We start from the raw sequence: 22860 nt of genomic DNA on the forward strand, positions 1-22860 counted from the left end.
CATTTAAAGTAAACGTACAAACCCAGTCTTGATCCCTTTTGAATGGTGCAGATGAATTACAGACGGTTATCCACCCTAAAGCTGGATTTATTGTAAGTACAACTACAAATTCCCTATTGCATAATAATGTGAAGATATTGGTTTTCTTCTTACATGACCTAAACTGAGCAGCAGGAGACCCATGTCAAAGCTCCAGGTAAACTAGACAAAGCTTGGCTCTTGATTTGTATTTTCTGTCTGTGATTTTGCTGCTGGAAGCTGCAAATAATCACCAGTACTTTTTACAGAAGCTCCAAAAAAAATCATAAACAGAAAAGGCCTAGTAATGTAACAGACTAGAACGCTGCTGCAGTTTTTCTATTCAAACCCAAAAATGTGTCTGAGAGGGACAGAGGGAGATAAAAGCCTCCTTCCGGACCTAAAACACACACAAAAAAAAAAAACCGCTGCGTCCTTGCTCCTGTAATGAACAATATGAAACAGTAGCAGGGAACTGGAGACAACAGAAGAATGATTGGATTATAGACAGTCGATGACACAGTGAAAGGTGCTCTGACCAACCTTATCTGTTCTGCAGAGAACAAAAACGTATTACACAACAGAGGGGCGAAAGAGGCGCTTAGTTTTATCATTTCAGCGCAGCTTGTTCCACTCCTCACAAAGCCAGCTGTAGTCTGCTCCCAAAAACAGTCGTTGTATCTCTTTCAGGGTGTTAACGCTGCCCCCACAGTTTATAAGGTTTGTAAACTTGAGGTGGGGCAATGTAAGCAGAGGTGACAAGTGTAGGAGGGTCTACCCACCCGCATGACATTTCATGTAATCAGTAAAAGCGCTCCCAGGCTTCAGAATGTAATATTTACTTCACTCTGAGGCACGCTGACACTGACAGAGACATGAAGAGGTATTATTACATTTACTCTTAATGACTCAGATTACACAGAGATTCTGCATGAATATTATTAGGCATATGTAACAATACATTAAGTGAATAACACCACATTTTGTAATAAATCTAAAAAAAAAGTAATAAAAGTTTGTGTCTTTAACCCATAAAAACCCAAACAGCCACCGTCAACCAAAACCATCTACTGATCTAAACTGTTTAATACCTGTTGATCCACTAATTCTATCAATACATGCAAATAATTGGTATAAAATGCAGTTTGTCATCTTTTCATGGTCATCAGATATGACCCATTTGGATGTACAACAGATAAACACCGTCATCTTCTACAACATTGATTCACCAGTAAAACCCATGGAGTGGATGGAAGCACTGGATTTATGTTCAGTAAGTGACATATTTTACTGAAAAAGTACTTTTTCTTCAGTTTTCTCTCTTTTTGATGTAAGTTTAATGTAAGTTTAATGTGAGCTTTTATGAACATTTACATGATCAGCACATTAAATAATGAAAAATACCCGATTTTGACCAAAAAAAAGCGAAATAAAGAGGATAATATTAGAAAAAATGGTGATAAATCACTTAAGAAAGGTTAAACAGAGAGAAAAATTCATTTGGGAACTGACACAAAAGTAGCGCTGGGTCTTTATGGGTTAACTAATAGTAATTTGTTGCACTTTGTGATGAACAGCCTGAAAGATTCATAATAACTTTGCAATAGATTCCAACATAATATAGTGCTTGTTACATAATGCATCATGTTATTACATTTCCATCCAAAAGTGCAGCTGTTTCATTTTTAATGACGACTGAAATATTCAATGAGTTATTACGAAACATTTTCAGGTCGTTGTGGGTGTTTTCACATATGAAATGAAAATGTAAGATTTTGATGAGTTATTACATAATGGGTTAATGTTACATAAAAGTGCAGAGCTTGATAATGTTTTAGCGTTATTAGGCAAAATAATCCATAATCACATTTCAGTATGTTATAATTCAAGTGTTCTGAGATGACATGAGTGTCTGTTCTTTGGATCTGTTTTTCGGATTGTAGAAAATCTGCTCCATGACGCCCAGATTTGGTCCACTCACAGGTATTTTCAGACAGGTACGGAGGTTAAATTTTCACCCGTGCTGCTATGTATGTAACATACTTATACTGGAAACTAATTGCACTACATGCACATACAATATTTCTACCCATAGTCATATATTTGTACATTGTCATATTCATACTCGTATTTATATCCATATGGTTGAAAAAACCTCCAATCTGAAAATACACTTTTTTGAGAAAACTAAAGAAAAAAATGTGCTGATTTCTTTCTATTTGATAAAGATATTCAATACTTAATTCATTGTTTTGGACTATATTACTATTTACAAATAGCATTCTGCAGAAAATAATAAGATTTCTTTTAGTTTTCTCAAAAAAGGCCATTTTTCGTACAGGAAGTTTTGTTCTTAGGCCATTTGTTTTTTTTATATTGAGTACTTTCAGCAATGTAAAACAAAATTGTGTTGCACTGCACTACATGGAATAATAATAAACCCTATTCTATTCTATTCTATTCTATTCTATTCTATTCTATTCTATTCTATGAAATATGTGTTTTCCAGAATAGCGTGAAATTATGTCAGGTTCACATATTTGACTTTTATTTGGACTTAGAGGAGAAAGCTGTGACTCCCTGTGTTTTCAGTTCATGAGTCCTTAATATTTCGAATGTGCAAATGAAGTCATGTATATGTATAAATTTTGTTTTGTTTTTTTATCCATGACTTCTTACTACCTGTTTTATTTCTAAGGACTAAGTAAGATTACTTTGTCTTGTTGCATATTTGAAATAAATTAAATAAAAAAATAAAATATAATAATAATAATAAAATAATAATAATAATAATAATAATCAAAAATGTGTTATTATGAGTGTCCTCGTATTATTGGTGCACAATCATCATGCATTCTGAGATACTGAGAGTAAATGTAAACGTCATTCTCACTGCACTCTAACCCTATATTATAATCAGTTAATCAGAAAATCAATTAAACAACCAATCAAACTCCCAGCCAAATCATCCATCAATCAATCATTCATCTTAATTGCCTCTGCTGGGAAATTATTTATGCAGTTAGGTTAATAACATGGCACTCACTCCCTGAAACCCACTGGAGACACACAAGGGAGCCCAGTTTATTTAAATCCAACACAGAAAATCATACAACTTTTTTTTTTCTTGTGAATCCATTTGTGAATATAGTTACTTATTAATTATGACTTCAGTGTGTGGACATTTACGCAGAGTGGAGTCACAATGGGCAGTGTGTTGTCCAATTCTAAAGTGGCTGTTAGTGGGGAGACATGGTTTCAGGACTGTGATTAGGATTCAAATAAAAAGGCCAAATACAGAGACACAGTCCTGAGAACTGTAAGGTACACAGAATAAAACACATACTTACCAGAAGAACTAATTATACCCTCTTACAACAAGTCATTTAACAATTGTGTTTGTTTTTAAAGCATGCCCTGGTGTTGGATCTGCATATTCACCTCATATGTTTACAGAGTAGGAACCCATACGGCCCCTCAGGTCCTCAGGCACAAATCTGCCAACTGCTCCAAAGTGCAGAACTAAAATCTTTATTGAGGCACCTTTTATCTTTTATGTTACTGGAACAGTAGCCTGAGAACAGATGGGGGTGTTCAAACCAAATACAGAGACTTCAAACCTAACACTTCTGTCCGCCACCTCACCAAGCATGGTTTGGAGAGATTACTTACCTGAATTTATTCACCGGATTAATTGAGTCAGTTTTCATTCTATTTTGCAGCACATTTTCTTATAGTTATTAATAATATTTTATTGCATTTTTGCTTCACCTTTTATTGCATTTTGCATTTAAACTCTCAAAGACCTAAACATGATCTGATGACCAAAAGTATCTACTGATATAAAATGATTAAGAACTCCAATTTTATGAATACAAGGAAATAATTCAGGTAAAATGCATTTTTTGAGCTTTTCAGCAGCATCAGATTTGACCCATTTGGACATTCAGAGGCTCTGTAGTGAACATGGAAACACCATCATCTTCTGAAACATTAATTCACTGGTAAAACTGATGTAGTTTGACCAATGGCAGTAGTTGTCGATGTTTGTTTTTATGTTCAGTTAATGATATGTGTTGCTAAAAAAAAACTTTGTTTAGATATAATAACCTTTGAATACCTTTTATTAACACCTACATGATCTGTAAATACTTGATTTTTACTGTAAAACTGCAAACTATATAGGATAATATATAATAAATAATGATAAATCACAATGGAAAAATTAAATGTGGAGAAAAAAATCACTTGGAAGTCTCTGAAAACATAGTTTAGTTTTTAAGGTTTAATTTTTTAGGGTTTTATTTTCCCTCTATCATTTTTGTTTTTATGTTTTGTGATCTTCCATTTGTGCATTTATATCCCTCTTCATCACTCTGGGTATTTAATATATCTATTTTTCTCCCTTCTTTTTTTTCTTTTTCTTTATTTCACTTCACAGTTTATACCTGTTATGTCTTATCATCTGTGAATCATCTTGAACTTCATTATCTACATGAAAGCTGTTATGCAAATGAAGTTGATTGACTGGTGTCAGATATGTTGAGCCACATTCTGTTTATATGTTTGTATGCTGTATCCAGAGCCCTGTGAATCGGCACCCTTTTATCGACAGAGCGGTGCCATTAAAATGAATGAAGGAACTGCATTTTATCCATGGAACTTTGCGGCCTTAGGGTTACAGGGTGCTCTCTGCCAGTGACTGATTTCCAAGTACAGCAGGTTGAGCAGGGATGCATGTGTATTACTATGTAGAGGTCAGTTTTAGTTTTAGTGCAGTTTAGTTTTTCCTTTTTTTTTTTTTTTTTTTTTTCACCAACATGCAAATTATAACTGAGACATTTACTGGATCTCACTCCACGTACTCCCATGGTTCTACAGTACATAAGTACAATCAGACTCAAGTAAGGAAAAATGAAGTGCACTGTGAATAGCCAGATGAGGTTAACAGGATGGATTCATAAAGGTCAATATAATAATGATTTTCTAATAGGAAAAAGGTGATAACTGATTAATGGGCCAATGTCACTGCCCCCTGGAAAAAAGACAAACACATCTAAGTCAAAGTAATAATTAGCTTAATTAATAAATCAATGCATGCAAAACAAAAATCGAAATCTTACCAAGTATATTTTTCTCATTCCTAAATTAATTCAAGATTTTTTTTGCTTAGTTCAAGCAAAAAAAAATCTGCCTATGGAACAAGTGAAAATAATCTTGGTAAGATTTCTTGAAATAAGATTTTCAAGATCTATTGTCTAAAAATAAGTTCTTATATCTCACTTACAAGTTACTCTTTAGGTGATTATGTCTTATTTTAAGTGTGATGAGATATTTTGACCAGAAATGAGACTTGGTAAGATTTGGATTTTTGCAGTGTGCTATGTATAAATCAGGAATGAGAAACTAAACCATGTAAAAATCTCAATTATTCTAGATGAGATTTAAATGTTTTCGCTGTTTTTCCTCCAGAGTCAAAAGATTACTACTTGGGGAAGCCATAGTATAATCTTTAGCCACTATCTCAATATCTGTCCATACTGATAGTTTGTTAAACATCCTATTAGTACAGATTAACTGGCCAAAACAATTAATGGGTCTGTATTTACTGATAATGCTCAAAAAAGTGAGAGGGGAATGTTGTATATGTCTCACCTCCAATTGTCACCATCTTCGCTAACGTGTGAAAATATTCATTAAACACAACCGTCTTTGTTGTTACTGAGCTACTTTCTAACACATTATTGGTGTGGATGGCGGTGCAATTATCTCATGCAAAAATGGCACACACAAGCATCTGAACTCAAGTCAAGTAGGCCGACAAGGTGGCATATGATTTGGACAACAATGGTGATAATATTCTGGCCAGCTGTAATTGAGCATTAAAAAGAAAAAGATGCTGTGATTGTAATTTCGAATTAGGGATATAAACAATTAATTGACTATCAATTAATTGTCGTTAAGAATTTGCTCGATTAAATTATTGATCGTCGGTTAATTGCCCTTTTCCACGTCCTGTCCGAAGGCTCCTGATCCGGGCCACAGGTATGTCCCACACTATGTCCTGCGGTCACCCCGGTGGCCACGCAAAAATACCGGGAGGGGGGGCATGTCCGCTGAAATCTCACTCCATCATGTCAGTGATGCAAAGTCAGAAATACCCATTTCTTCTAAACTGCCCCTCTTCAGATCCATTTATTTTATTGAATTTCTCTGTTGAATTTCTTTAGTCCTGCTCCATAAATGTCATTGCCTGTGCTGTATTCAGTGGTACAATAAATGGATCATTAAGGAATATGACATGCTTTTTTCATGAAGTATATAAACAATATTTGGCTTTTATTTTTATAGACCCTATTGAAAGAGAAATTCAGATTCTCAGGAAAATCGCCGCATATCAATTAATTATTAATCAATTGATAGGGTCAATCAACTAACGATTAATGGATTAATTGATAATTTGCGTCCCTATTTCGAATGCACAAAAGCAAAGTTCAATATGAAACACTACCTTGTTGCAATTCATACAAGTACACAGTGTACACAGTGCACTACATGGAGAAGAAGCATCTGAAATGGGACACAGTGTTTGTTTGTTGGTACAGAGTCATTCCCACTCTTTATTCTGATATGTTACTCCTCTGTGCAGCAACATGACACCAAAGTCTCTACAGAGTCAATAAACATCACCCCACTATTCAATCAAAAATGATTTGCGTGTGAAAGGAAAATATTTTGAGCTCACAGAGAATCTGTCTTCCTCTACAGCAGCATGCACATACAGTATTGATTGTGCTGTATGTTTATTTCCCCTGGTAGTGTTGCTCTTGACTACAGGATTGTACAAAAAAAAAAAAAAAAAAAAATGGGACACATATCCCCGTTTGAGGTATAATTTAAGTTCCCGTTTTTCTTCATGCACCTCCTATGGGATTATAAAACAAATAATAATCCCAAAAGGACCCTCTGTGGTGTTGCCATCAGCTGTATTCGAGTTTATCCACCTCTCTGGTCTAATTAAGGCCCGGTGGCCAACAGCCAAGAGGGACTCAAAACTTTATCAATACATGTAGCTGTCACCTTAATCAGCCAATCAGTCACAGCTAATGCAGCACATGGATATTCACAGGGTCAATCAATTGCAAATGATTGACACTCAGAGCATTTACCTTGGGAGTAAGAGGAAAAAAGCAGGGAGGAGGGAGGGGTGTAAATATGGCTGTGGTAGTGGGGAGACAGGTTGATTGAGCTGTGTTGACAAAGAAAGACTGCGATCTCTTACCTCCCGCCACTGTTTGGACTCCACGCCTTGAGTGTACAACACAACCACTGAGACGAGATAAGGTGAGGAGGAGAAAGAAAAGCGAGAGGGGGAGAGAAAGAGAGAAAGAGAGCAGAGGAATACATTGTCACTGAGCAATCTCAATCAGGCATCCAGCTGTATCAAATGGTGTTTGTTTTGTTCCTTCTTCGCAGACGTTCATCATTAATTATCCTGCCACTCCCTGACTGCATAATGAAGCGTCAGACTCGATGCTGTGCCGTGTGATGATGTCCACATGCAAAGAACAAAGCTCTAAAGCAAGATTGAAGGCTCCTGGAGCACAATTTAAGCCGTGCAATCAAAACACAATTTCTTAACGGTGGGATTCTCACGGCTCCTATTTGATTTTGCGGCTTCAAATGGAGCTGAGCCAAAGGAGCGCAATGTGACCTGGCGTCTATCCCAAGGTTCATCTTCAGGAATACAAAACAGGCGAAGTGTGATATTTTCCCAGTGGCTTATTTACACAAAGGGCTTGAACCTCCTTCCTATTATGTTAAATGTCTTCTCCAATCTCCATCCTACAGGGAGTATCAAAGAAAATGCATTTATAGCCGTTCCCCCATGTGTCTCACCAAAAGATTCCTATTTGTATTCAAAGGCTGGCGCTTACACCCTGCATACATTAAGGTACTTTCTGTAGCCATGAGTGAGGAAAGGTTGTCACATTATTGTGCAAATGATATGCAGTTATTGAAGGAACACTTTGAAATAGCCGAGTAAACTGAATCAAAGTTAAACTCAGCGAAAGTGAAAAGTAAAGAGTCGCAGAAGGAGAGGAGATGTCAATGAACCATATTCTGAAAGTAAAAATTCCCGCAGGAAAAGCTAAGCTGCAATTAGCATCGTAAAAAGCAAAGGACTTACATGGGTCGGATTTGGAGAAAGTGTCTCGGTCCAAGAGGTTCCTGTAAGAGAGGGAGAGAAACAGTCGTACATCAGAATGTTCCCCAATTCCTGCATGTGTTTATCCTGGCCTAATTATTTTCTCTGGATTACAAAACAGTGGTGTAACCGCCAGCAAATTATTTCCCATTTGGTTCTGTTGTCTCATATGTAAATGTTTCCTCTCTTGCACAGCTTGATCAAAATATCTCATATGCCGATAGCTACAAAATGATTGCATGGTAATTTACAACAGCAATTAGCTTCACATAAACCATACTGTCCTTGAGTTTTCATTTCCACCTGTGCTTTACCAAAAACACATTAACGCTTAGTGAGAGGACGCAGAGGACTCAGACGGAGGAAACGTGGATACTTGAAAAAACAGCTTTAATCTAGAGGCTGTGTACCACAAACAAGATATTTCCCATTAAGAGGAAATTAATTTGTGATAAAAAGTACTAAAAAACTAATTTAATAAGCTATTTCAACCAAATGAATGATTAAGTTGCTAAACAGTTGTGCTAGTGATAAAATGCAAGTGGTAAAATATTGTTTTTCATTGAGTTTAATGCTATTAAAATAGTAAATCCCCAAGCCAACAGACAATAGAGATTTCTAGGTTCAGGCACTAAAAAGAGTAGTAGCTTGTAAAGCTTCTAAACACTTAAATAAATACGTTGTTAGTTGTGTTTTATCACAATTTAGCATTTTTTCCTGTATTAAACTAAATCCTGGAGTCTTTCCTGGATCGTAATTCTTTAAAACCTGACATGTCATCACTGACACACCCTGCACATATGCGGTTTGGATGGCTGTAACTTTTTCACTGTTTGTGCAATTGGAAAATTCCAACAATTTCTGAAACCTGAGGTGTTGCGCTTTATAGGTTTTATTGGGTCAATATGATAATTTCACTCATGCCTGTACTAGAAGCTGGAGAGGAAGCCGTTTTAGCAGAATTATAACATGCAGTACATTGTAAATGATTGCTACATTTTGAAAGACGTGGGAGAAAAGTGCTCTGGAAAAATGGGCAAATGGACTCCCTCAGCATATTTTCAAACCTTTTAGTTAATCAAACTGGGGCACCAATAAGGGGGAGTAAACATGACGGATTCATGGGGCCCAGCATTTGTTTCTGGCCAATAGAACAGTGGAGTGGGTCCAGTGGATACAGGCTAGAAGTTGTGAAAATTTTGTGTAAGAGTCGCTGTATAAGAGATGCATAGAAGTCAGGAGACGGACATTGAAGCATGTTAAGTTTCAGTTTGGTGACGTTATGTATGGACCCACCCTCCCTCCCTCCCGGGCTCTGACAGATTGACAAGATACTGAATTTTATGAAAGGGTCCACAACATTTACCTTTCATGAGGCCCACAGTTGGTAGTGGCGCCCCTGTAGTCAAAATCTGAAAAAAGTCCAGGCAGACCATTTTAGGCTTTGGGTTTTAATGCAGTGGTTCCCAACCTTTTTTGGCTCGTGACCCCTTTTTAACATCACAAATTTCTGGCGACACCAGACATTCAAAACAGAGACAATTTTCTCTTGTAGATGTCTTAGTGGTGCCAGTTGGGCGAAGAATTCTTTCCATTCTCTGTTTGGTCCAGTTTTGTGACTGTGACTGTAGGGTTTTTTTTGTTTTTTTTCTATCTTGTCTTGTCCAGCATCCTAACAGCAGAATGGAAGTCTGGCTGCCTTTTGGTGCTGAACAAATTTGCTTTGCCAAGGGTAGTTTCATAAAGTATATGACTGCGACTGTAGTAACGCATGCAGTCACATGATCGGGCCAATCAAGATATGCCCTCTCAGATATTATACCTTGCATTTTATTTGAACTTGATTTTTATTAGGAAAAGTGGGTGGTGTTTTAATTATAATGATATATATATTAAATCATTCAAAAATATTTTTTATTAGGTTTTTTTTTTTTTTTTTTTTTTTTTATCAATTACTAGAAATTTCACACAACCCCATTTGAATTCCAGGCAACCCCACAGGGGGTTGTGACTCCAAGGTTAAAAAACACTGGTTTAAAGGGTTAACTGAGTCCTAGTTGGTCCCAAAACATGACTATGGTGACTTTTATATACGCTGATGCTGATAATATTATGTAATTGGTGAAATAATTGTTCTTTTTTATTGAGTTTAATGCTATTAAAAGGGCCCTTTGTGTGTCACGCAGCAGAGGAGACACATCCACATAAATGAGCTTTGTATAATGTATGTTTAATTAGTTCAATGTCTGACTCTCTTTCAAGGCAGCTATTGTCAAGAATCAGATCTAATAATCAAAGTGTTTACAATTATCTAAATGCATGAGATTCATTAATATGTGTCTTTGCAGAAGGATAATATTAGTTTTCAACTCCAACAAACCAAGAACATAAAAGTTATGCGTCACATGGCAGACTTCAGCATAAAATGAAAGCAATGTCCTTCAGTAATTATCATCACAATTGATGTCATTTCATTCTGTTCACAAAGTAAATCAGGAACCTTTGATGCTAAATTATTATAAATATGAAGATGGTTCTGGCATATTAACAGAGCAAACAGTGTGTTTTATTTAAGTTCCACTAACTTGGAACACTTAATCCAGTTCTCCTTTATCTGTCCATCAAGAAAGAAGAAAATGTGAAAACAAGTCACATATGCTGTACTGCAGAGTGAAGACACGGTGTCTTTTATTTTGTCCTGGTGAGTTTACCCTCAGGGCAGAACGCAACAAGCTCCACACCGAGTCAAAGAGACGACACATGAGGATCAGCACTGACAGCGACATGGTGCTATTGAGACAGAAAAGGAACATCACCACATTTGTGTAACCCAGGCTGGATTTAACGGACCTTTTATATCCAAGGGAGAAAAGTGTATTCAGAATGTCCTCTTTTAGCCCAGTTTCCTTTGGGTTTACCTTAAACACAGTCTACATCCTCTAACCTTTATAAACACATTTTTAAGCAAATCTCAACAGAAAACAGAAATACAGGTGGATTATTAAGAGGGTTAAAACAAGAAAAGTTTAAAGAGATGAGCTCTTTTGTCTGTGTGAATAAATGTATTTACATGAAAGCCACCGCTGCTCTGGTGCCGTCTCTAAATAGACTGTTTTCACAGCAGACATTTTGTCTTGTCACAGCAAGAAAAACACAGGTGATCCTGATAACATTAATGATAGATCTGTTCCATTTAGGCGTCCCAGGGAGCATGAACAAACCCAAACCCCGGAACTGATGCATCTGCAAGACATGCAGTTATTGTGAATCAACGTAATTACACTAGTTTATTTTCTGCAACAGCAAGTCAAAGTGTCTGTGGGGACGATCCTTTTGAGGTTTGAGGTGGTAATTGTGGAATAAGTAACTGTGGATGTAATCAAAGGAGACAAATTTTCTGTGTCCTGTTTGAAAATGTAATACTGTATGTCAGAGTGTTTGTGTGAGTAAATGTTATAATTTTAGATAATCCAGGTTGGTTTTATGCCAAAACCAACCCTTAACTGTGACATTGTAAAAGCCTGAATCACATAATTCACCATTTCCCATTGTTATATGTTATTTTGCATCTGTTTTAGGTGCGTATGTCATTTTGGAGGTAAATAAGAATCATCTTATTCTATGGTTTAGACATGAAGAAGTGTTGAATAAACACAGCATCAGTCATATGAAGGATCTTTCCATTTTGCTGATACTGATCATCATTCAGCTCTTCCTGCAGTCAGATTGCTTCTTTTAATCATAAAAGGTAGAGCAATCAGCTTTAATATTATTCATTCATGCAATCTTCGCTTTCAACCTAGTCCAGACTTCATTTTTGTGCTTTGTGAAAGACAGAGGATAAATCTCAGTCTCCCCAACACTTTTGACTCTTATCTTTTCCATTTAATGTGCTCTGTGACTGTACATTAGCAAATAAAGCAGATGTTGCCTTTATAGAAATTGCGACAAATTCATCCAAACGTGAATCATGTCAATCAACAATTCGATGAGAAACATTTTCCAGATGGTTTCAATGATCTTATTAGCATATGAGCATAGAAAAAAACCTATAAACATGTCTTGTTTCTGGTACTCGGTGCCGAGGTTTGTAAATAAATAACTTGAAAGCAGTTTAGAACAATCCTCATCCCTTCAGGGGAAGGATTTCAATGAATATAGATGAGATTTCAGGACTGGATCCAAGAAGCGGGGCATCATTCATGTATATGCATTTATGGACACCAAATCTTTTGTCAGAGGGATGTGTGTGGGATAATACATGTAGCTTCGCTGAGTATTAGCCCCAGGTTGACCTGACGACAGTGTGAACATTGTCAGTGTAATTATCATTAGAGATAACAAAACCATCCATGACTAACTGCCTCTTTGTATCCACCTGTTACTCCCCGACATCCATTACTCTCCCACAATTAGCTTGTCCATCACCTCTTCCTATCGCTCAGCACAGAACAAGTGTTACATGGAAAAAGTTAATAGGAAAGCCTGACATCCTGCTTTACATATAAACAATGCATGAGATGTACAAAACCCTTTGTTTGCAGCCCTGTCACCACTGTACGTTTCTGAAAACCATATATGATTTAAATGGATTTTTTTATTGAATCATCCATTACTTTTTTGCATCAACAGGCTGAAGGTAGATGTGGATGGTGGACATTCAAAACCCAAGGCAAACAGAGAATAGAGATGTCTAGGGTTAGGCACTAAAAACAGCAGTAGTTTGGCCATAACACTTATAAATATGTTCTTAGTCATGTTTTATCACAACTTAGCAGTTTTTTCCTGTATCTTCTTGTTTTTCTTAAATTCTAAAATCTTTCCTGGATTTTAATTGAGTTCTTGTTGGTCCCAAAACATGACTATGCTGACTTTTATACATGTGGGTGCTTCTATGAAACTGGTCCCTAAAAACAGGACATGGGGGCTAAAAATTAAAACCAGAAGTAGACTACTGTTAAGAAGCAAGTTTGGAAGCACTCTGGGTCTATTTTAAAAACAAATACTTACTGAGATAAAAGAGAAACTATTTTTCAGATAAAAACACATTTTTATATTTTACATTATAGTTAATACAAAAATCTGTATGTAACACGGTGAAAAGGACACGAAAATTACGCGCTACTATTCATTGACTATCTCTTTATTCTCTCACAGGTACATTTTGGGAATTGAACTAATTATGCAAGGCAGAGTGTTTCACAAAAATGACCCCTGTTGCAAAATCATTTGCGACTTATACGCATTTAACTGGGCAGGTTCCACATGTAACAAAGTGGACACAACAGGTTACATACAAAACCTGGAATGAGGCTGAAGATTCATGAAAAACCCACGTTTGGATTAGAAAAACTACTCGGGTCATCAAATTTAACAGTGGCTTTATCTATAGCAGTATATAAGACCATTTCAAGCCATGTTTTCCAGATCAAGTGCACTGACACATAGGTAGCTTTTCATGTCCTAAGTTTGGTCCTATTTTTGGCCCCAGTATTTTATTAAAATGTACTAATTTTGTGATGGCTCAGAGCAAGAGGATAATTTTTTTTTTGCATTTATCTGAGGTCATCATTAGGTACATCCTGGGGGGAAATATGTCTAAATTTCTCTTTTATTATTGGGTCTACAAAGCAGGCAAAGTGCCAGGTACCAAAATGTACTCAGTTTTATAGAAGCAGCCATACTTATGTCTGTAATGTTAATATGAAGAATATTTATGGTTCAAATTCATTGTATCTCTTCTTTGCAGTATAGGCAACTGCAACATTTAACACATTTTGGATGCTGAACCTCAGGCCTGTCAGAATTATAAAAAGCCATGATATCGAAAAAATCACTGAGCTTAATTTAGCATAATTGTGCTAAACATTTACATTCACCAGTATAAAAACAAATGGATGAAATTAACAGAAATGTCATATATCAATATTTTCTCGTGTGACTTTTTAATGACACAACTTTTTGCTACGATACAATGGTCCAGTGTTTATTGCCTGTAACCGGATCTATTTCTTCAAGAAGCACATGTGTGTTATTGATTCCATAATAGTGGCACATTCTATAAGAGCCAGACCTATGTCAACACTTTGTCAGCTCTGTGCCAGTGCTGACAGCCTCCACACACTCACACTGGGCTGAATGTTTCCACGCTGTTTGGCTAGTTCTTGGACAGTACTGAGTGCAAGATGCTGCAACTGTGCATTTGCAAAATAGAATATGAAGAGAGACTTTTTTACTGGAACATTTGTACATGAGGAAGTTCATGGTATTAAACCATAAAGACCCAGTACTACTTCTGTGGTAGTTCCCAAATTATTTTTTCTCTATATTTAATATTTATTAAGTGATTTATTACCATTTATGATAATATTATCCTCTATATTTTGTGTTTTTTAAGTGATAATCAGGTATTTTCCTATATTTAATTCACTGATCATGTAGGTGTTCATAAAAGCTCAGTGTAAATTCAAATGTTATTATGTCAAAACAGAAAAAAACTGAAGAAAAAGTGACGTTTTCTTTGTCATTGATCGAACTCCATGGGTTTTACTAGTGAATCAATGTTGTAGAAGATGACGGTGTTTCCATGTTCACTACGGAGCCTCTGAACATCCAAATGGGTCATATCTGATGACCATGAAAAGATGACAAACTGCATTTTATACCAATTATTTACATGTATTGATAAGATTATTGGATCAACAGGTATTAAACATTTTAGATCAGTAAATGATTTTGGTTGCTAGTGGCAGTTTGGGTCTTTATGGGTTGAAATGGCAAAATCCCTACAAAGGAAAGTGGGATATCAAAAGATGCATGTCTTTGTCAAAACTTGCCATTTTCAGGGTGTAGTTGAAGCTCAGTGGTTGTTGTTGTTGTTTCATGTAACAATGGGGACTTTCAAAGCAATAATGCACTGATAGTAGAAGGAAGGAGAACGACAATCCTGCCACTGCCAGATGGAAATATCCACCCTTATTCTGACATTAAAGCGAACAGAATTCAATTGAATTGTTAAGTCCAAGTATTTATACGACAGTTAATCAACAACTATAATTTAATGATCATGACAGTCCTGCTGAACCTTACTTACAACATTTTTATTCCAATAAATGACTTCTGAACAGCTTTATAAACCAATGTAAATTAATCCACTATCTGACTGTGTACATGTCCAGAATACACAGAGTGATGCCGCAGGATGGGTATTAACATCCCAGATAATCCGTCTGCTTTGACTGAATAATGCTGCCTATTTCAAAAGTTAACTCCTTCCCTCTGCAAATCTCAGCGGGATAAGAGAAGATCATTATCCTGAAAGCGGATGTAAAGAAAAAAGTTTGTTGATGAAGATGAAGTTCATTGAAACTAGGACAAAAGTAATTAGATCCAGCTACATTTCATCCACTCTCTTCTCCTCGTACAGCGGCCTTGTTTCACACCATCACACTTTGTGATAACTGTTGCGTAAAATATGAAACCCAGTATGTGAATAAAAATGGCAAACATCATTTTTCTTATTCCTCTTGATCTCCCCACCTTCATTAAAACTTCCAGCGCAATAATCCTCTCTTGTCACTGAGCCATTTAATATTTGATCACATGTGGAGCGAGAGCCTCAGGAGTTTTATTAACTTGCAGAACAAACAAAACTACCAGAAATTACATTCACTTTATCTCCACAAAGAAGAAAAATACCCATATAATAGTTTTATTTCTCTGCCTAATCATGCCTAATATAATAATATTTGTTTATTCATCAGTGAGTTACGCTAGTCGTTATTGTTCATGCACACTTTAATGAACAAGCAAGCCAGTACTGGAGGTGTAAACACAGAATTAGCATCAGGTAACAGCCAAATATGCTCAGCAATCACCTGTTTTTGCCCATATAAATCTGCAAAAAAGTGCTTCTTTTAGTTAAAATATTGCTAAAATGTAAACCACAGTTTAAGCGTGAACAGAGTTTGACCTCTAAAATGTGACCGGCTGCTTAAATTTAATCTCAAAGAATATATTAGAAGCACACGCTCCATCTTGGTCTGATCCCTTGAGATATTTTTGCAGCTCCTTGGTCCATGTGGCTCATTATTAAACTAAGAAATGTGGGAATTAATTCCTTCACCCGCGGTGCTGTATTGTCAGCCGTCCCTTAATTCTCCACCACTTTCTTGGAGTTGTCAAAGTCATAATTGGCACCTTGGAGAAATAGCATCTAATTCAGTGGAAAGTGGTTTTAAATAGTCTCGCATCAGGCTGGCCAATTCCTGCTTGAGCTGCTGCCTCATTGGTTCTTAAAAGGACACGACAAATGCGAGCTTGAAAGTCATGTCTGTGACTGGGTTAGGGCAGGGCCACCCCCTGAATCACATTAGAGACAATAGGAGATAGCTGCGAGGAGAAAGTGGAGGATGCTTTGCATTTTCAAGTCTACTCTGTCACTTCATTTTCACTCATGCCCTGTGGCCCTCTCTTTTTTGACTGAAGACAGACTATTTCTTTCTGCTCACACACCATGGGTTCAACAGGGCTACTTTTTTGTCTAATATACCCTTAAGGAGCTTCTCTGGGTTCATGGGGTTGCAGAGGCAAATGAAGGAGATACATACTGCTGCACAGGTCATCTGACCCTTTACAAAGTGGAGGGAGCCCATTATTTAGAGTGAAATGTTCCTGCTTTCCTCTGGGATATTTTTGTAGCTCAGAAAAAAAAGATGGTGTATAGTATTTAGGCAGGAAAGGTTATTAGATACAGGACCAGGGATGGATACTGAAACTCTATACAACTAGTATCAGCCTGACTGTACAGAAGCACAGATTTAGTTGCCTACTGTCAGTGCTACTGAAATGGAATGTCCAAAAACACCAAGGAACAGTGTGTAGAGGCGCAACAACACATGGACAACACTTGATACCGAAGAACTTGAGTAAGAGTTTATTTACATTAACACACATACATAAGTGGTTTGTATTTGGCCTATTTATATAACTTGTGTCAGTGCAGGTAGATTTTTCATTTGGTGTCATTTACCACCACACCATGCTCCTTTTTCCCCTGAATGACTTCATGGTGCATTCAGGTGTACCTCATAAACTATGAAATCTATACTCGAATGGCTGTGAGGTTTAAAACTACAAGATATATAATTTTTTTCCCCTTTTTTTTTTTTTTAAATACAATGGCTTACATCTGTCATTCAGTTCTTCTTTTTTCACTGTGATATTTTAAATTACACGTTATAATTATAACAATATCCTAATCATTTCCACACAGGCAGATTTTAGAAATCCAACACCTTAAATGGCTCTCTATTATTCAGTTCAATAACTGGTCCACAAGCACCTCTGTAATAGTTCTTCAGTTGCTTCACTGCGGCAGTTTTTAATAATTACACATGAAAATCATACCCAACATGCATATATTTTAAAATATGCTTAGCCTTTATATTTTTTCATTTATCAGTTCCTTTGGCTGGTGAGTCACAGAGTATAACTTCAGACACTGTTTAGGCACTGGTTCTGTTTTAAGTTGTAGTTCTGGGAAAACTCCAACTCCACATGAGGAGCAGCTCCATTGAAATTTTGGTCAATTAAAACAAGAGCTGATAAAACTGTACTGTAGTCACTCTTGCATTTTAATATTTAAAAGGAACTCTCTGTATTGCATAAGTGAATCCCACTGGAGGGTGACAGATAATACAGAGAAATGTTGCTTTTGTCTGGGTCTCTAATACTCCCCTCCATTTCATTCACCATGCAATCTGGTGCCTTTATTAGTGACAGACCCATCTGCTGACCTTCACTGTGATAGCACCAGGTGTCTTCTCCTCCTCCATCTGTTTAATTATTCACTTTCTGTTCAACCTGGGATCTCTCCGGGTCGACAATACCTGCAGCAGAGCACTCCCCGGGCGGCCGTCTCATGGACAGTGACAGAATCCCAGTCGTAAAAACAGCTACACTGCTGGTATAATAAATGAGAATGCACATATGCTGGAACTCCCTGTTTCAGATCGGTTCTGGTGTGTGACTAATGTCTGACCTGGGAATAATACCACTGCTAATTGCATGCTGTGACAGCTCGGCATTTGTGCAAAAAAAGCTGCTTTTTTATTTTTTCAAGGAGCAGGGGGGAGATGTGTTCAATGATACTATGTGCTCAATATAACCCTGCAAAGCACTTTACACTTAGTGTGTGTCTAGTGTGAATTCACGCCAATATTCCATTATTTTTTTGTTTTTCAAGCTGCAAATCTCTTTATAGACACACAAACAGAAACATAACATGCTTCACATTGTACACTGGAGAACCAAATCAAAGACTGTAAAGGTATTTCTAAGCTCATACATGGCTGGACACAAAGTATTCATTAAACAGACAGAAAACTGAGCCTGCATTCAGTCAAGTGTGAAAGAAGACTGAGAGGAGAGCAAGGGGGTCAATCTCAATTGGAATTGTGCTAATAATGTGTACAATGCAATGTTCAAAAAGGGTAACATTAATTGATGTTAGTGAAGGATGAGATAGCTCCCGTTGCAGCACATAGGCACTGTCTAATTGGTGTAGACCTCATGTTGAGCTTCGATAGGTGAAAGCAGCACACAGCAGGTAGGAGGTGGTAAACATTAATGAGCATGAACAGCCCAACACTAACTAGGAATGTAAGCAATTAGAGATATGACCACTTTATTACACACAAGTATGACTGACATGCAAATTGATCTAGTGTAGCTAATGCACGTGTTTTCTCCAGACACATTACAAATTCCACTGTGAGAATGTGGACTATAATAACCATTTAAAACATTCAGGAAATCTTGAATATGGTTAATTTAAAAAAATATAATAAAAATGATGACGATACAAAAAACTGAACTACCTCCCAGTATGTTCCACTACACTGCCCCTAATACATCAAAGTACTGCAGGTGGATAAATGTTAAGGTAGTTAATCAGGATGCATGTACAGTTGTGGTCTGAACATAGACTTTATATAAAATATTGCACAAAGCCTTTGCACTTTTGCAGCCTCAAGATGGCAACCACCAAATACAAATAAAAAAATAAAAAACATTTTATTGCAGTCAATGAAAAGAAGAACTTTCTGATCATGTTTGAATCATGTCATCATATAAGATGTTTGTCAAAGATAATTTTACAACTCAAGAAAGTGGCAGTTTGTTGTAAAACTGTTGAACTATCAGACTGAAAATATATAAATAGAATGATTACATATCCGAAAGGTGACGCCATTGTAACTTTCTCTCTCCTCATGTCTCTGCAGTTTCAATATGACCATCACATTTTTTAATACTTTTTACCTCACTCTCAAAGACTAAGGTAAACTGTACCAGGGCAGGAGCCATTTTGGTGTTGGTGATGGAAATCATGTGCAGTGAGAAATGCAGTCCATTGAGCTGTTCAACACAAAACTAAACATTTCTTTACTATCTTTGCTACAAAATGTATAAAATTACATTTTACTTTGATGAACATCGTATGTGTAAAGGGTGACATAATTCAAATGGCAAGAAAAATATTAATTGTTTGACAAAAATGATCATTATTATTTACTAGCGACATTGTACCCCTGGTGCCATTGTACGATAGCATAAGTAGTACTTGTCTGCCACCACTATCCATTTGTAAACAACAATTTAACCATGCATTTTGCAGATTTGAGCCAATATGTGAGGCATGAAGGGTAGAGCATATATTTGTTTGGCCTGTCAAGCATGATTAAATTCATACAGCAGTAGTGAACTGCAACCTTCACATTGTGGCATCGTCTGCTAGCAGTAGAAATTTCATGAGCAGCAGCATAACCACTTCCAAAAATGGAGTATGGCGGCAGGGATGAAGAATTCAAAGTAGAGAGAGGGTGAAATCAGCCAGCATAGTAGATAGTCAGGTAATGTTTCCATTCTTTTGGCGAGTTTGGTGGCGATCGGGCCAGTAAAGGCTGAGGAAAATCCGTACAAACGCCCTCCTGTGCTGCAACATCAATTGATCGGACACAGAACGTGCATTATATAGTAGGATTTTTTTTATTATTATTTGGAAGTTAGGTCTTCTGGGGAACAGTGGAAGGGGTGGGACTTTGGTTTTCTGTTAGTGCTCATGTTTGGATGAGAATCAGTGCTGGGGAGGACAGTGGCTATGACTAATTTACTAAAAACAGCAAACATATTAACTAATAGTGTGAATTCAGCTAATAAACTTTAACATGTAGCATTCTGTTTTACAACAGTAATGTCATTATTACATTAAAAAAATGTATGAATAAACTAATGAGCATGTTATATAGCAATATGCAGGTGCTACCATTAGCTTGTGGAACTAGCTTCTGCTACCAGGCCAGATATTGTCATAGAATACCAATAAATGTCCTGACAGAATCCGGTGTCTGTCTTGTTAGTATAACTTGTCAACCACAACTATGACAGGACAGTCTGTCGAGGGAAAAAAATATGTTTTATTCAATAAATAAGCTCCCAATGTCCAATTCACCAGCCAAGCTAGCTGTCAATCAAAGCTCACACAGACAGCTTGTCACTCCAAATGGACACAACTGTAACCAATGAATAAATTTAGCCCTTAAGATCATTCAAATTGATGAATTATGTAAAAAAAAAAAAGTTCACTCTCCGCACAGTTGTCCATTTTTGTACCAGGCTGTAAACATGTTTATTTCTGCTATAAAGTTGGACATTTTATCATTGGGGTCTATGGGGACCATATGAGACCACTTTTGGAGCCAGTCTTATGTGGCTCAGTGAACTACAGTTCTCAGCACTTAGACTTTGGCTTCATCTTCCAGCCTTGGAGGTTGTCAGGTACATACACTTAACATGGATATGACATGTACTGAGCATTTAGTGGTTTCTGTGATGTGCTCTTTTTCTGGGACAAAATGGTTGTACTTCATTTTAACTTCTTCATGCCATAAGTCATCGACACACTACCACCAAATAGATCTAAACATATTTTTATTAAAACCCATGGAACATATCAGTGTATGTATCTTAAAGAAGCACTAAGCTGAGTCTACGCACTTTTTTTGTACATTGTTTCACCTCCATTCTCAAGTTCTGTGAAATTGACACCAGAAAGCAGTTATTAAATACATAATTCCTATTTTTTTCCTTTATAGGTATATTTTCCATCAAGATATAGATTATTGTCTTATAGTGTATCTTTGTGGTGGTCTGAAATCATATAAAATAAGGATTATGCACCATCATTTCAGATTCTTAAAGTTACCATAGCCAAAGCCAGAATTTCAAAAACCCACCATCTGCATCTCTCTCCTCTTGGTCCAAATCATAAGGCTTAATATAGAGACAGATACCCTGATGTCATTTCACACCACTGTAGAAAAAAATAAGCGATTTTCTAAGCTCCTGTGTCGAACCACAGAGTAGAAGCAGTAGTCAAATCTTAACAGTGAAGAGTAATTACAGATGTCACTCATGTATTTAACCCTCTATCTGTGTGAAGCCCAAAACTCATGGGATAGATTTTCTATCGCCTGATGACAACGCCCACAAAAGGGGTAGAATTGTAGTTTTGTGTCAGACCTTTGAAATAAAAAATACTGGAGGGTAATTATGTTTTTGTTTTTTGTTTTTTTTCCCAGTGACACCACTGCAGCTTTAACCTGGACACAGTGACGCACTTTAATTGCCTTTCACTACAACTTTAAAATCTGGGTAAAGCTTAGCAAAAGTGTCAATGTGTGAAGATGATTATCACATTTACAGTAAAAGTCTCACTTTAAATTCCTGCTTTTTTGTCTACTAGAGCACATATCTGGCAAATAGTTTGTATAATAATAAGGCTATAAAAAGTCAAGTTTTGCTCATATTTTCCTGTGTAACAACTTTTAGAGACTGCTGTAATAATTTCAACATTCTATAGATAAGTTTGTCTTGAACAATGAATACATTTTGACTGATAAGCCATTTTCTGGGGGTGAAAAAAGAATTATGCATACTTATCAAACCTGATTTTTCAGCATTATAGACACCCTCCCTCCATCAACCACACATTGAAATATCCCTTTTGGCGACAGTGGAAAATTTCCACTTTAATGTATCTAGCTAAAATATTCCCAGCTCAGATATGTGAAACAGAAATGACAATAACCTCACTTGCTGTAGCTTGTTTTGCCCTTGGCTTTGCTTTGACAAGCAAGCAAGAGACCTTCAACATATGCAACATAATGTGATGAAATCCTCACTGCACACAAACTCAACATGTCACACTTTGTGCAAATCTGTCACAAGCTCTCACATTTCTTAAATAAACTGTGATGTTCGGTCAAATATACCCCCCCGACACAGAAATCCAGTAACTGACCCTTAAGGTTTTCTCAAAATAGTGACAAAGCAGCTTGATATTTCAGTGCTATGGGAGCGCCTTGACTTCTTATTGCAACATCGACTTTCGCTGTCAGTCTAATCAACACTTTCCGATGATACAAGCAACATGCAGAGTGTCATAAACCACTGGCACTGTGCTTCCATGGGATCCCCCTCTGCTGTCATACATCCCAAATGAGAATATATTAATAACACTGACACCACCACAAGCCAAGTGTCTGGGATCCAAACTCATTTTCACTGTGTCA

General features: G+C 36.7%; 1 protein-coding gene across 2 annotated transcripts in view; it reads right to left on the bottom strand.

The window, feature by feature from the left end:
- The window catches only part of cpne5a (copine Va), a 141666-nt gene that overhangs the window by 111933 nt on the left and 6873 nt on the right, over window positions 1-22860 (bottom strand). For both annotated transcript variants that reach the window (XM_030138231.1, XM_030138230.1), the window contains exons 2-3: window positions 8210-8250; window positions 7301-7347 (exon numbers count right to left, since the gene is read on the bottom strand). In XM_030138231.1, the coding sequence (XP_029994091.1) occupies window positions 7301-7347; window positions 8210-8250 (88 nt within the window). The remainder of the gene's footprint in view (window positions 1-7300; window positions 7348-8209; window positions 8251-22860) is intronic.

This window comes from Sphaeramia orbicularis, chromosome 7, assembly GCF_902148855.1.
Source record: "Sphaeramia orbicularis chromosome 7, fSphaOr1.1, whole genome shotgun sequence".
Lineage (NCBI taxonomy): Eukaryota > Metazoa > Chordata > Actinopteri > Kurtiformes > Apogonidae > Sphaeramia > Sphaeramia orbicularis.